Source organism: Salvelinus sp. IW2-2015, linkage group LG18 (genome assembly GCF_002910315.2).
Source record: "Salvelinus sp. IW2-2015 linkage group LG18, ASM291031v2, whole genome shotgun sequence".
NCBI lineage: Eukaryota > Metazoa > Chordata > Actinopteri > Salmoniformes > Salmonidae > Salvelinus > Salvelinus sp. IW2-2015.
The window spans coordinates 72,101,834-72,118,410 of NC_036858.1; the positions used below are offsets into that span (position 1 = coordinate 72,101,834).

Consider the following 16,577-nt stretch of genomic DNA (forward strand, 5'->3'; position numbering starts at 1 on the left):
ACAAAAAGACACATGTACCTCCATAGCAAATAACAATTTGCCTGTGAATAACCAGACCTTCATACAAACTTGCTATGCAGAATTCTTGACGCACAACCGAAGGTGCTATCAAATCAAAGTTTATTTGTCACGTGCGCCGAATACAACAGGTGTAGACCTTACAGTGAAATGCTTACTTACAGGCTCTAACCAATGGTGCGGAAAACATAAATGTGTGTAGGTAAGTAAAGAAATAAAACAACAGTAAAAAGACATTTGAAAAAAGAGTAGCAAGGCTATATACAGACACCTGTTAGTCAGGCTTATTGAGGTAGTATGTACATGTAGGTATCGTTAAAGTGATTATGCATATATGATGAACAGACAGTAGCAGAAGCGTAAAAAGAGGGGTTGGCGGGTGGTGGGACACAATGCAGATAGCCCGGTTAGCCAATGTGCGGGAGCACTGGTTGGTCGGGCCAATTTAGGTATTATGTACATGAATGTATAGTTAAAGTGACTATGCATAGAAGATAAACAGAGAGTAGCAGCAGCATAAAAGAGGGGTTGGGGGGGGCACACAATGCAAATAGTCCGGGTAAACATTTGGTTACCTGTTCAGGAGTCTTATGGCTTGGTGGTAAAAACTGTTGAGAAGCCTTTTTGTCCTAGACTTGGCACTCCGGTACCGCTTGCCATGCGGTAGTAGAGAGAACAGTCTATGACTGGGGTGGCTGGGGTCTTTGACAATTTTTAGGGCCTTCCTCTGACAGCGCCTGGTGTAGAGGTCCTGGATGGCAGGCAGCTTTGCCCCAGTGATGTACTGGGCAGTACGCACTACCCTCTGAAGTGGCTTGCGGTCGGAGGCCGAGCAATTGCCGTACCAGGCAGTGATGGAACCAGTCAGGATGCTCTCGATGTTGCAGCTGTGTAACCTTTTGAGGATCTCAGGACCCATGCCAAATCTTTTTAGGTTCCTGAGGGGGAATAGGCTTTGTTGTGCCCTCTTCACGACTGTCTTGGTGTGTTTGGACCAATCTAGTTTGTTGTTGATGTGGACACCAAAGAATTTGAAGCTCTCAACCTGCTCCACTACTGCCCCGTCGATGAGAATGGGGACGTGCTCGGTGCTCCTTTTCCTGTAGTCCACAATCATCTCCTTTGTGTTGGTTACGTTGAGGGATAGGTTGTTATTCTGGCACCACCCGGCCAGGTCTCTGACCTCCTTCCTATAGGCTGMCTCGTRGTTGTCGGTGATCAGGCCTACCACTGTTGTGTCGTCAGCAAACTTAATGATGGTGTTGGAGTCATGCCTGGCCATGCAGTCGTGGGTGAACAGGGAGTACAGGAGGGGACTGAGCACGCACCTCTGGGGAGCTCTAGTGTTGAGGATCAGCGTGGCAGATGTGTTGCTACCTACCCTCACCACCTGGCGGCGGCCTGTCAGGAAGTCCATGATCCAGTTGCAGAGGGAGGTGTTTAGTCCCAGGTTCCTTGGCTTGGTGATGAGCTTTGAGGGTACAATGGTGTTGAACGCTGAGCTGTAGTCAATGAACAGCATTCTCATATTGGTGTTCCTTTTGTCCAGGTGGGAAAGGGCAGTGTGGAGTGCAATAGAGATTGCATCATCTGTGGATCTGAAAGTGTTTCTGGGATAATGGTGTTGATGTGAGCTGTTACCAGCCTTTCAAAGCACTTCATGGCTACAGACGTGAGTGCTACAGGTCTGTAGTCATTTAGGCAGGTTGCCTTTGTGTTCTTGGGCACAGGGACTATTGTGGTCTGCTTGAAGCATGTTGGTATTACAGACAACATCAGGGACATGTTGAAAATGTCAGTGAAGACACCTGCCAGTTGGTCAGCACATGCCCGGAGCACACGTCCTGGTAATCTTGCTGGCCCCACAGCCTTGTGTATGTTGACCTGTTTAAAGGTCTTACTCACATCGGCTACAGAGAGCGTGATCACACAGTCGTCCGGAACAGCTGATGCTTTCATGCATGCCTCAGTGTTGCTTGCCTCGAAGCGAGCATAAAAGTGATTTAGCTGGTCTACTAGGCTCGTGTCACTGGGCAGTTAGCGGCTGTGCTTCCCTTTGTAGTCTGTAATAGTTTGCAAGCCCTGCCACATCCGACGAGCGTCGGAGCCGGTGTAGTATGATTCAATCTTAGCCCTGTATTGACGCTTTGCCTGTTTGATGGTTCGTCGCAGGGCATAGCGGAATTTCTTGTAAACTTCCGGGTTAGAGTCCCGCACCTTGAAAGCGACAGCTCTAGCTTTAGCTCAGTGCGAATGTTGCCTGTAATCCATGGCTTCTGGTTGGGGTATGTACGTACAGTCACTGTGGGGACGACGTCCTCAATGCACTTATTGATAAAGGCAGTGACAAAACCCTTACAGATTAAGTCATAATCTGTATTTACAAAACCCTTAAAAATGAATTTATAATCTGTATTTACAAATACTTTATAGATTGAATTAGAATCTGTATTTACAAAGACCTTATAGATTAAGAGTCAGAATCTGTATTTACAAAAGCATTATAGATTAAGTTAGAATCTGTATTCACAAAACCCTTAAAGATTAAGTCAGAATCTGTATTCAAAACTCTTGGCTATAAATGAAGTCAATACTATAACACATTTATAATGACCACTTCTTCTACCATGTCTTGGCAGCTCTCCCTGTTTCTAACGGTGGTCACTAAACACAACTCTGAGGTGGAGGAAGATAATAGGAAGACATTGTAGTCTGTGCAGCTAGGGGAGCCATCTACACTACTGTGTTTGTCTCAAATGGCACCCTATTCCCTACACAGTGTAGTACTTTTGACCAGCCCATAGTTTTGGTAAGAAAGTAGTGCACTTTAAAGGGAATGGGGTGCCATTTGGGATGCCGACACTATCTGGGAGGTCACCCAACAACAGTACTCCATTCATTCTCCTTACACTATCAATGATGACACACTGGATTTCTCTCTGTGGCTTCATCCCAAATGGCATAGGGATCTTTTCAAAAGTAATGCATACTATAGGGAACCCGGTGCCATATCGGACGCAGATCTTACACTATATAAAACATGCCAAACTCTCTAACTGTCTGCTATTATCCTCTTACAATACTTGGTATTTAATTTCAGATACCTCAACAAAGCATAATAAAATTGTTCACTTGGTCAATTTTATTCAGGGCAATACGGTACTGTACGATGATGCTTGTCATCAATGTTTGGGGTGACAGGTGGCCTAGTGGTTAGAGCGTTGGGCCAGTAACCGAAAGTGTTGCTAGATCGAATCCCCGAGCTGACAAGATAAATATGTGTCATTCTGCCCATGAACAAGGCAGTTAACCCACTGTTCCTAGGCCGTCATTGTAAATATCATTTTGTTCTTAACTGACTTGCCTAGTTATTAAATAAAGGTAAAAAACATGTTTAGTGGACTTTTATCCCTTCTTAATGGCATTATAGCTTGGTATTTGATGAAGTACTGCTGATTCAGCTTTAGCCTAGCCGCTGGTAAAGAGTAGTGCACTACATAGGAAATAGGGTGCAATTTGGGATGTAGACTCTTTAGCCCTCCTGTCGCTCCGTGGTGTGTGTGTGTGTGTGTGGGTGTGTGTGTGTGTGTGTGTGTGTGTGTGTGTGGTGTGTGTGTGTGTGTGTGTGTGTGTGTGTGTGTGTTGTGTGTGTGTGCGTGTGCGTGTGTGTGTGTGTCGACATGTTTAACTATACATATGGGGTCCAGACGTCCCCACAACAAAAATGTTGGTCCCAATACAAGGTCAAATGCTATTTCTATGTGATTTAGGGTTAAGGTTAAAATTGGTGTTAGGGTTAGAATTCGGTTTAGGGTTAGGGTTAGGAGCTAGAGTTTGTTTTAGGGTTTGGGTTTAAGGAGCTAGGGTTAGTTTTAGGTTAGGGTTAGAAGCTAGGGTTGGTTTTAGGGTTAGGTTAGGGCTAGGGTTAGTTTTAGGGTTAGGAGCTAGGGTTAGTTTTAGGTTAGGGTTAGGAGCTAGGGTTAGTTTTAGGGTTAGGGTTAGGAACAATGGTTAGATTTAGGGTTAGGGTTAAGGTTAGGTTTTTGGGTTAAGGTTCAGGTTAGGGTTAAGGTTAGGGTTAGGGGTTAAGGAAAATATTATTTTTAATGAGACTGAATTGTATGTCCCTACAAGTTAGCTGCGCCAGACTGTGTGTGTGTGTGTGTGTGTGTGTGTGTGTGTGTGTGTGTGTGTGTGTGTGTGTGTGTGTGTGTGTGTGTGTGTGTGTGTGTGTGTGTGTGTGTGGTGTGTGTGTGTGTGTGTGTGTGTGTGTGTGTGTGTGTGTGTGTGTGTGTGTGTGTGAGAGAGAGAGAGAGAGAGAGAGCCTAATGAATTTAGATGCCTGTAGATTGGTAGTGAGAGGCACATCCATCTCAGCAGGGTATATTTAATCAGGTTTCCCGCTGAGGCCTTAATTAGCATTTTTACTGCAACACCTGCATTGTGTACAGCTGTTAGCTCTCACTTCTCAAACACTTCCTTACCTCCCTACTTCCACACAGACCCACACACTTAGCCATCTCCCTTCCTCCACACAAGACCCACAGACTTAGCCACCTCCCTCCACACACTTAGCCATCTCCCTTCCTCCACACAGACCCACAGACTTAGCCACCTCCCTCCACACACTTTGCCACCTCCCTCCTTCCTCACAGACCCACACACTCAGCCACCTCCCTAGAGTACCTACCTACATTACCTACCTACAGTACCAGCATGTTTTACTGCAACACTTACAGTGTACAGATGTTTTCTCTCGTCACTCTCCATCTCTCACTTATCAAGTAGATCCAACTCCCTTCCTCCCTCCCACTGACTGACCTACCTACCTACCTACCTATCTACTTAACCACCCACCCCAAGCCAGGCATTTGCTCAGGGAGTTAACCCAGGGCTTCATGTTTCAATAAAGGCTATACTAATCACAAAAGTGTGGTTCACCAAACCTCCTCCGTTACGGCCACTTCTTTGCCTAAATATGGCCTCCCTGCTACACTAATACCCTGATCCACTGTGCTGTGCCCCACTGCTGCCTCAGGTGGACCGAGGTGAAAGGTAGTGCCACTGTAGAGCTACAGCAGCTCGTCACGCACGGGTGGGCCAAGCAGGACCCTAGTTAGAGTCCTGCAAACACTGCTGACAAGGCTGCTGCTACGGGTCCTGAGGGAACAAGACTGTGGTCTCCACTCAGGTTACAAACCAGGCCATATCTCGTCACACACAACACAGCTCTGCTGCTATTTGCAATAAGTGAAACTTGTTCTTTTTATGTACAGTACAAAACAATATACTTTTTTTAACCTTTATTTTAGCATGGAGTCCCATTGAGACCAAGGTCTCTTTTGCAGGAGCCCTGCATGACAAGACCAGCAGCAATTACACATAAACAAAGCGGGCGAGGCTGGGGGAACAAGACAGTGTTCTGAATGTCCTGGGGGAACAATACAGTGGTCTGAAGGTCCTGGGGGAACAAGACAATGGTTTGAAGGTCCTGGGGGAACAAGACAATGGTTTGAAGGTCCTGGGGGAACAAGATACTGTTCTGAATGTCCTGGCGGAACAAGACAGTGGTCTGAAGMTCCTGGGGGAACAAAACAGTGGTCTGAAGGTCCTGGGGGAACAATATAGTGTTCTGAATGTCCTGGGGGAACAAGATAGTGTTCTGAATGTCCTGGGGGAACAAGACAGTGGTCTGAAGGTCCTGGGGGAACAAGATAGTGGGCTGAAGGTCCTGGGGGAACAATATAGTGTTCTGAATGTCCAGGGGGAACAACACAGTGGTCTGAAGGTCCTGGGGGAACAAGACAGTTGTCTGAAGGTCCTGGGGGAACAATATAGTGGTATGAAGGTCCTAGGAGAACAAAACAGTGGTCTGTCTGCATTAGTACCAAACATAGCTGCCTCCCTGAGTTTTCATGTCATTACACAGCACAGTGCTATACAGTAAAGCTAATTGAAAACGAAATAAATGTACAGTTTTACAAAACTATACACAAAGGTCAATAATATATGATTACTGTAGATACACATTCTTAAGTTCATATTTTTCTATATTGATTACTGAATACATATATTGTTGTAGGTTACTTTAAAAAGTCAGAGTGTTGTGAAATTGCATTTCAATTACATTCAAATTATGCCCTTTTCAAAAGCTCTGGAAAATATGCCAGTTTTCAAAGGTTGAGGCTGCAATAGTTTATTCTGATACAGGCCTCGATTTATCTCAAGTTAATGTTTACATTCAAAAGAGGAAATGACATATGCTTTTCTCAAAGCATTTTTACTTCTCCAAGTGATTGGGTTCTGCAAAAATAATTCTGACTGACACACACATACACTTCCAAACATGGGGTGCATACAAAATAGAACGCTTTAAAGTGCACTACCTTTGGCCAGTAGTGCAGTATTTAAGGAATATTGTACCATTTCTGGTCATACACTTCCAACGACTGGCTGTGTTCTAAATGGCACCCTATTTACTATATACAGTAGTGCACTACTTTTGGCCAGATGGATGAACTGTTTCTCCCTTCCCTTCCCCTTTCCTCCCTCCACCAACCTAGGTTGTGTACAAAAACAACGACGTGCGACTCGAGCTGTCCAGGATGGCCAAACTGGGTGATGCCAAGATGAAGGTTCATGGCATCGTGGCTTTCAAATGTGAGAACGTGGCAACCCTTGACCCCATCACCTTCGAGACCCCCGAGTCCTTCATAACTCTCAGCAAATGGAACGCCAAGAAGACAGGCTCCATCTCCTTTGACTTCCGTACCACAGAGCCCAGCGGGCTTCTCCTCTTCAGCCACGGCAAGCCCAAACAGGCCCCCAAGGTGATTACGATATTATTTTATAAAATACTTTTACATTTTTTGCTTGTTTTCTGATATTATATTCATCCTGATTTCTTTTTTTATCATCTTCACTTTTTTAATGTGTGTTGGGATTTTACATGCTCTTTAAATAAAGTTTGATTTAATTGAATTCAAGGATTCCAAGAGCCCCCTGACGTTGAAGGTGGACTTCTTTGCCATCGAGATGCTGGACGGACACCTGTATTTACTGCTGGACATGGGGTCCGGGACCACCAAGACCAGGGCCGTCAACAAGAAGGTCAACGATGGGGAGTGGTACCACGTAGACTTCCAGCGGGACGGACGATCAGGTAATGATATTTGATTTTGTTGTCATTGGTGTTATGGATTTTGGAGGGGGCCATAGTGTCTTGATTTGAGTCTTTAATCATTCTAAGGTTATCCTGTTCAAATCAGATCAAATCAAATTGTATTGGTCACATACACATGGTTAGCAGATGTTAATGTGAGTGTAGCGAAATGCTTGTGCTTCTAGTTCTGACAGGGCAGTAATATCTAACAAGTAATGTAACAATTTCACAACAACTACCTTATACACGCAAGTGTAAAGGGATGAATAAGAATAAGTACATATAAATATATGGACAAGCGATGGCCGTGTGGCATATGCAAGATGCAGTAGATGGTATCGAGTACAGTATATACAGTGGGGAGAATAAGTATTTGATACACTGCCGATTTTGCAGGTTTTCCTATTTACAAAGCATGTAGAGGTCTGTAATTTTTATCATAGGTACACTTCAACTGTGAGAGACGGAATCTAAAACAAAAATCCAGAAAATAACATTGTKTGATTTCGAAGTAATTAATTTGCATTTTATTGCATGACATAAGTATTTGATACATCAGAAAAGCAGAACTTAATATTTGGTACAGAAAACTTTGTTTGCAATTACAGAGATCATACGTTTCCTGTAGTTCTTGACCAGGTTTGCACACACTGCAGCAGGGATTTTGGCCCACTCCTCCATACAGACCTTCTCCAGATCCTTCAGGTTTCGGGGCTGTCGCTGGGCAATACGGACTTTCAGCTCCCTCCAAAGATGTTATATTGGGTTCAGGTCTGGAGACTGGCTAGGCCACTCCAGGACCTTGAGATGCTTCTTACTCCTTAGTTGCCCTGGCTGTGTGTTTCGGGTCGTTGTCATGCTGGAAGACCCAGCCACGACCCATCTTCAATGCTCTTACTGAGGGAAGGAAGTTGTTGGCCAAGATCTTGCGATACATGGCCCCATCCATCCTCCCCTCAATACAGTGCAGTCGTCCTGTCCCCTTTGCAGAAAAGCATCCCCAAAGAATGAAGGTTCCACCTCCACGCTTCACGGTTGGGATGGTGTTCTTGGGGTTGTACTCATCCTTCTTCTTCCTCCAAACACGTCAAGTGGAGTTTAGACCAAAAAGCTCTATTTTTGTCTCATCAGACCACATGACCTTCTCCCATGCCTCATCTGGATCATCCAGATGGTCATTGGCAAACTTCAGACGGGCCTGGACATGCGCTGGCTTGAGCAGGGGGACCTTGCGTGCGCTGCAGGATTCTAAATCCATGACGGCGTAGTGTGTTACTAATGGTTTTCTTTGAGACTGTGGTCCCAGCTCTCTTCAGGTCATTGACCAGGTCCTGCCGTGTTGTTCTGGTCTGATCCCTCACCGTCCTCATGATCATTGATGCCCCACGAGGTGAGATCTTGCATGGAGCCCCAGACCGAGGGTGATTGACCGTCATCTTGAACTTCTTCCATTTTCTAATAATTGCGCCAACAGTTGTTGCCTTCTCACCAAGCTGCTTGCCTATTGTCCTGTAGCCCATCCCAGCCATGTGCAGGTCTACAATTTTATCCCTGATGTCCTTACACAGCTCTCTGGTCTTGGCCATTGTGGAGAGGTTGGAGTCTGTTTGATTGAGTGTGTGGACAGGTGTCTTTTATACAGGTAACGAGTTCAAACAGGTGTAGTTAATACAGGTAATGAGTGGAGAACAGGAGGGCTTCTTAAAGAAAAACTAACAGGTCTGTGAGAGCTGGAATTCTTACTGGTTGGTAGGTGATCAAATACTTATGTCATGCAATAAAATGCAAATTAATTAATAAAAAATCATACAATGTGATTTTCAGGATTTTTGTTTTAGATTCCGTCTCTCACAGTTGAAGTGTACCTATGATAAAACTTACAGACCTCTACATGCTTTGCAAGTAGGAAAACCTGCAAAATCGGCTGTGTATCAAATACCTCTGCTGTTTCCTGAAGTCCACGATCATCTCCTTTGTATTGTTTGACATTGAGTGTGAGGTTATTTTCCTGACACCACACTCCGAGGGCCCTCATCTTCTCCCTGTAGGCCGTCTCGTCGTTGTTGGTAATAAAGCCTACCACTGTAGTGTTGTCTGCAAACTTGATAATTGAGTTGGAGGCGTGCATGGCCACACATTCATGGGGGAACAGCGAGTACAGGATAGGGCTGAGAACACACCCTTGTGGGGCCCCAGTGTTGAGGATCAGCGGGGTGGAGATGTTGTTTCCTACCCTCACCACCTGGGGGGGGCGGCCCGTCAGAAAGTCCAGGACCCAGTTGCACAGGGCGAGGTCAAGATCCAGGGTCTCGAGCTTAATGATGAGTTTGGAGGGTACGATGGTGTTAAATGCTGAGCTGTAGTTGATGAACAGCATTCTTACATAGGTATTCCTCTTGTCCAGATGGGTTAGGGCAGTGTGCAGTGTGATTGCGATTGCGTCATCTGTGGACCTACTGGGGCGGTAAGCAAATTGGAGTGGGTCTAGGGTGTCAGGTAGGGTGGAGGTGATATGATCCTTGACTAGTCTCTCAAAGCACTTCATGATGACAGAAGTGAGTGCTACAGGGCGATAGTCATTTAGCTCAGTTACTTTAGCTGTCTTGGGAATAGGAACAATGGTGGCCCTCTTAAAGCATGTGTGTACAGCAGACTGGCATACGGATTGATTGAATATGTCTGTAAACACACCAGTCAGCTGGTCTGTGCACGCTCTGAGGACCCGGCTAGGGATGCCGTCTGGGCCGGCAGCCTTGCGAGTGTTAACACGTTTAAATGTATTACTCACGTTGGCCACGGTGATGGAGAGTCCACAGGTTTTGGTGGCGGGCCGTGTCAGTGTCACTGTATTGTCCCCAAAGCAAGCAAAGAAGTTGTTTAATTTGTCTGGGAGCAAGACGTCGGTGTCCGCGACGGGGCTGATATTCGTTTTGTAATCCATGATTGACTGTAGACCCTGCCACATATGTCTCGTGTTTTAGCCATTGAATTGCGACTCTACTTTGTCTGTAAACTGATGCTTAGGTTGTTTTGATTGCCTTGCGGAGGGAATAGCTACACTGTTTGTATCCGGTCATGTTTACGGTCACCTTGTCATGATTAAAAGCAGTGGTTCACACTTTCAGTTTTGCYCGAATGCTGCCATCAGTCCATGGTTTCTGGTTAGGGAAGGTTTTAATAGTCACAGTGGGTACAACATCACCGATGCATCACCTTTGCAATAATAAACTCACGCACTGAGTCTGCGTATACATCAATGTTGTTGTCTGAGTCTATCCGGAACATATCCCAGTCAGTGTGATCGAAGCAATCTTGAAGCATGGAATCCGATTGGTCGGTCCAGCATTGAACAGACCTGAGCACGGGCGTTTCCTGTTTTAGTTTCTGTCTATAGGCTGGGAGCAACAAAATGGAGTCGTGGTCAGATTTACCAAAAGGAGGGCAGGGGAGGGACTTGTATGCATCGCGGAAGTTGGATTAGCAATGATCCAGAATGCTGCCAGCTCGAGTCGTGCATTCGATATGCTGATAAGGTTTAGGGAGCCTTGTTTTCAGATTAGCTTTGTTAAAATCCCCAGTTACAATAAATGCCACCTCAGGATGTATGGTTTCCAGTTTACATAGAGTCCAGTGAAGTTCTTTCAGGGCCGTTGAGGTGTCTGCTTGAGGGGGATTTACACGGCTGTGATTATAATCGAAGATAATTATCCTGGTAGATAATGTGGTTGGCATTTGATTGAAAGGAATTCTAGGTCATGTGAACAAAAAAACTTGAGTTCCTGTATGTTACGATTACACCACAAATCGTTAATCATAAGGCATACACCCCCGCCCTTCTTCTTACAAGAGAGATGTTTGTTTCTGTCGGCGCAATGCGTGAAGAAACCGGGTGGCTGTACCGACTCTGATAACATGTCCCGAGTGAGCCATGTTTCAATGAAACAGAGAAGGTTACAATCTCTGATATCTCTCTGGAAGGCAACCCTTGCTCGAATTTCGTCTACCTTGTTGACATTGGTGAGTAGTATAAACGGGAACGGTGAGCGATGTGCCCGTCTACGGAGCCTGATCAGAAGACCGCTCCGTCTGCCCCTTCTGCGGCGCCGTTGTTTTGGGTCGCCTACTGAGATCAGATCCATTGTCCTGGGATTGTGGTCGGAACAGAGGATCCGCTTCGTGAAAGTCGTATTCCTGGTCGTAATGTTGGTAAGTTGACGTTGCTATTATATCCAATAGTTCTTCCCGGCTGTATATAATTAGACTAAAGATTTTCTGGGGTAACAATGTAAGAAATAATACATAAAACAATCGAAATACTGCATAGTTTCCTAAGAACGCGAAGCGAGGCTACCATCTTTGTCGGCGCCATCTTGCATCTGTTCCCTTGTCCACTGCGTGTAGACGTACTAGGAATTATGTCTGACTACTGAAAGCGTTTTGTATGACAACTGAGGGAGTTTCATCTGACAATTTAGTGACTTCCTAATATGGATGCCATAGTAGTGATGAAAAAATGAAGGCTACAGTCCCTCAAACAGTCACTACATAACCATGCTGGTTAGGAATCCCAGGCCTCTCTCCCGCTGTGTCATCAGTGCCTTTCAGAACACCCAGTATTAGACGCGCACACACACACACACACACACACACACACACACACACAACACACACACACCACACACACACACACACACACACACACACACACACACACACACACACACACACAATTCACAGACACACTCACACTCACGCTAACACACACTCACACACTCACACACACACACACCAGTCACGCACACACACACAGTCACGCACACACAGCCCCTCTGAGCCCCCAGTAAAACAGCTCTGTGGTCCCTGTTGATTTGCTTGTCTAAGCAGCAATTTGTTAGCGTGTGTTCTCAGCCAAGGCCCTGGCATATCACGGTGCAAATTAGTTACGCCCCCTGACCATGTTTACTGCTCCTTCTCCACTAGTGGAAATTAACATTAATGTTTCAGTACTCCATGAAGCCACACAGAGCAAGGCCACACATACACACAAACAGACACACACACACATTCACACATGCACGCACACACACACACACCACACACACAACACACACACACACACACACACACACACACACACACACACACACACACACACACACAACACACACACAGACAGAAACACAACACACACACACATACACACACACACACACACACACACACACACACACACACACACACACACACCACACACACACACACACACACACACACACACACACACCACCACACAACACAACAACACACTTAACAGTGACACAAAAGTATAGAACTGACCTCATTGAAACATTAAGAAACACAATTCATTTCCTATTTTAACATGTTATAGTGCTTTAAAGTGATTTTGATTGTGTTTCTCTGAGTTTAGGGCTGGTAGAGCAATATTTGATTGTGGGCATATATGGGTAAATTACATGTAAGTCTGTAATATAAAAATAGCCCTGATATAATATTTCAAAACAATGACTCTTGCTAAATCCCATACCAATTCCTTCCCCTTTCACCCCTCAGCCCTATTTTACTTATTTACTAATTCACTCGCCCTCAGCCCTCTATTTACTGATTCACTCGCCCCTCAGCCCTCTATTTACTGATTCACTCGCCCCTCAGCCCTCTACTTACTTATACACTCGCCCCTCAGCCCTCTATTTACTTGTTCACTCGCCCTCAGCTCTCTATTTACCAATTACTCGCCCTCAGCCCTCTACTTACTTTTCACTCGCCTTCAGCCCTCTATTTACTTATTCACTCGCCCCTCAGCCCTCTATTTACTCGGCCCTCTATTTACTCGGTCACTCGCCCCTCAGCCCTATATTTACTCGGTCACTCGCCCCTCAGCCCTATATTTACTCGGTCACTCGCCCCTCAGCCCTATATTTACTCGGTCACTCGCCCCTCAGCCCTAAATTACTCAGTCACTTGCCCCTCAGCCCTCTATTTACTAATTCACTTGCCCCTCAACCCTCTATTTACTAATTCACTCGCCCCTCAGCCCTCTATTTACTAATTCACTCGCCCCTCAGCCCTCTATTTACTAATTCACTCATGCCTCCGCCATATCCACGTGTCCCAAAGCCTTCTGAGCGAGTTGGTAGGGGCGAGGGCTTGGTTGTTTTTAGCGTATTTCAACAACCATTTCATTATATCCAAGTGCAGCTATTATACTCCTAACCACCTGTATTTACCCCCAAATTTGATTAAAATGTAAACTTTTGAAGAACACATGATACCGCTGCTCCTTCTCTCTCTATCCTATTCTCATTTCCCCCTGTGTCAGTAAGTGGTATGGGCTACTTAAACAGTGTGACCAGCTACAGTACCATCACAGATGTGGCCTTGTTCATGTTACTGACTAGCCCAGCACCGAGAGGTGAGGAGGGGAGGTGAGCAGATGGGAGGGGAGTGAAGAGGAGAGGAGGAGTGGAGAAAAGGGGAGGGGAGAGGGGGAAAGGAGAGAAGAGGAGATGGGAGGGGAGAGGACAGTAGAATCCCTGAAGCTGGAGACTCATATCTCCCTCACTAGCTTTAAGCACCAGCTGTCAGAGCAACTCACAGATCACTGCACCTGTACATAGCCCATCTGTAAATAGCCCATCCAACTACCTCATCCCAATACTGTATTTATTTATTTATCTTGCTCCTTTGCACCCCAGTATCTCTACTTGCACATTCATTTCTGCACATCTATTCACTCCAGGGTTTAATTGGTATATTGTAATTACTTCGCCACTATGGCCTATTTATTGTCTTACCTCCCTTATCTTACCTCATTTGCACACACTGTATATATACTTATTGTACTGTATTATTGACTGTATGTTTGTTTATTCCATGTGTAACTCTGTGTTGTTATTTGTGTCGAACTGCTTCGCTTTATCTTGGCCAGGTCGCAGTTGTAAATGAGAACTTGTTCTCAACTGGCCTACCTGGTTAAATAAAGGTGAAACATTTTTTTTTTTAAAGAGTAGCGTGAGGAGAGGAGAGAAGGGGGGAGGGGAGGAAAGGGGAGGTGAGGAAAGGGAAGGAGCGGAGCGGAATTGTTTTTATTGTCAAACACGTTGTTTGACAGCTGTGAAATCATTTGTTTGGGAGTATGAGCACCTACTCACAAACACATTTCCCTATACCCTAGACACCCATCTGAACAACCCAGATACTAAGGAGAAGTCCCTATCTGTTTCATGGGCCTGCTGTAAGTGGCCTGTATGCAGCCAAAATGCGGTCAGAGACCTTCTAGAGCAGCAACGCCCCCTCAAGCTTCTGAGCCTGCCTGGCAGGGTTGGTCCTGCAAAGCCAGAGCCCCCTGATGGGAGAGCACAATATACAAGGAAATTCTCAAAGCTGCTACTACGGGGGATCATGTGTGGGTGTTTCAGGGTCTCAGCGGAAGGGGGTATATCTGACCTCCATCACCTAGGTTGTGACAATGGTTAATCAAATCTCCCCATTTCTGCCCATTTTTTTGCTCAGTTTTGCAGGCCTTCTCATACAGCTGCAACTGTATATGCATTCATAATCAAGACCTTTCTTGAGTTGGGCTCTGGGATGGTGCAACTGTTGAGGATCTGATTCTATGGTTGTTATGAGGGAAATGGGTTGTGTGTGTGTGTTTGTGTGTGCGTGCGTGCGTGCGTGCATGCGTGCGTCCGTGCATGCGTGTGCACATGCGTGTGTGTGTATCCCACAACTGTTGCAAGGGAGTGAAAGATGTTAGGGACAATATAGGATGAATCACAATAATTGTTTGCTGAAATAATAATTGCTTGCCATAATGTCATTTTGGTAATGGCGAGACTGGTTTGAGGTGAAAATCCTTTGCATAAACTGCCAACATTACGACAAATATTAATAGCTAATTTTGGAAAATAAGATAAACAGGATTTTTTAAATATATATTTTGTAATGGCTATATATAATACAAATCGAGGTGAGGGCGATGGAAATGCATATGGCGGTTGATCTGCTTCTGTTCTGTGGCTGGCATTGTAACGAACGTCGTCGGGAGAAGGAGAGGAGGACCAAAGTGCAGCGTGGTATGTATCCATAATACTTTTAATAAAGATGAATACGCGAACAAAAACAACAAAACGACCAACGAACAGTTCTGAAAGGTGCAACAAACACTAAACAGAAAATAACCACCCACCAACACAGGTGGGAACAGGCTACCTAAGTATGGTTCTCAATCAGAGACAACGATAGACAGCTGCCTTTGATTGAGAACCATACCAGGCCAAACACATAGAAATACAAAACAGGACAACATAGAACACCAGACATAGAATGCCCACCCAAACTCACACCCTGACCAACCAAAATAGAGACATAAAAAGGATCTAAGGTCAGGGCGTGACAGGCATTGTGTGTCTTTCGAAGGATGAGTCCCGGTCTTTCTGGTGCCATGGGATTCGGGGGGTCGGGGAGGTCTCCCGGGCATTGGGATGACAACCCAACTCGGCATGAGGAGGGGTTTTAGTGGGTGAAATAGTGGGGACCAATTGGAGGTTTACTTAGTAGCAATGCAATTAACAAGGTAAAGCTATATAGACACTAAATCATCATGTCACTTTAAAATGGTACGTTTACAAACATATATTTTGATAATTAGAATCGAAACTTGAGTCTCATTATGGTAAGAGGTGAAATATGTATAGCCAGTTGTAATTGTAATGTCTTAGCAGATAATAAGAAAAGACAATCAGTATTTTCCTGGCTAAAAGATATTACACATTCAACAATTTTAGATGAGGTTTTATGGGAAAGGGCTGGGGGGGTGAAATATACAGTTGAATTCAGAAGTTTACATACACTTAGGTTGGAGTCATTAAAACTCATTTTTCAACCACTCCACAAATGAATAGAGGGCTGCGGGGCGAGTGAATCAGTTAATAGAGGGATGAGGGGCAAATGAATTAGATAATATAGGGCTGAGTGGCGAGTGAATGAGTAAATATAGGGGAAGGGGAAATAAAGGGGAAGGAATTGGTATGGGATTTAGCAAGAATCATTGTTTTGAAATATTATATCAGGGCTATTTTTTATATTACAGACTTACATGCAATTTTCCCATATATGCACACAATCAAATATTGCTCTACCAGCCCTAAACTCAGAGAAATACAATCAAAATCACTTTACAGCACTATAACACTGTTACTATAGGAAGTGAACTGTCTTTCTTAATGTTTCAAACTATAGTTTTGGCAAGTCGGTTAGGACATCTACTTTGTGCATGACACAAGTCATTTTGCAAACAAATGTTTACAGACAAATTATTTCACTTATAATTCATTGTATCACAATTCCAGTGGGTCAGAAGTTTACAGACAGTAAGTTC

The 16,577-nt window shown here is 44.9% G+C and overlaps 1 protein-coding gene and 1 long non-coding RNA gene across 2 annotated transcripts in view; both read left to right on the top strand.

Moving 5' to 3' along the window:
- Positions 1 to 7,194, top strand: part of LOC111978019 (neurexin-1a-like) — a 347,413-nt gene extending 340,219 nt beyond the window's left edge. The window contains exons 8-9 of the mRNA XM_070448207.1: positions 6,582 to 6,848; positions 7,006 to 7,194. Coding sequence (XP_070304308.1) covers positions 6,582 to 6,848; positions 7,006 to 7,194 — 456 coding nt within the window. The remainder of the gene's footprint in view (positions 1 to 6,581; positions 6,849 to 7,005) is intronic.
- Positions 1 to 16,577, top strand: part of LOC139029192 (uncharacterized) — a 1,029,896-nt gene that overhangs the window by 552,129 nt on the left and 461,190 nt on the right. The gene's annotated exons all lie outside the window — the stretch shown is intronic.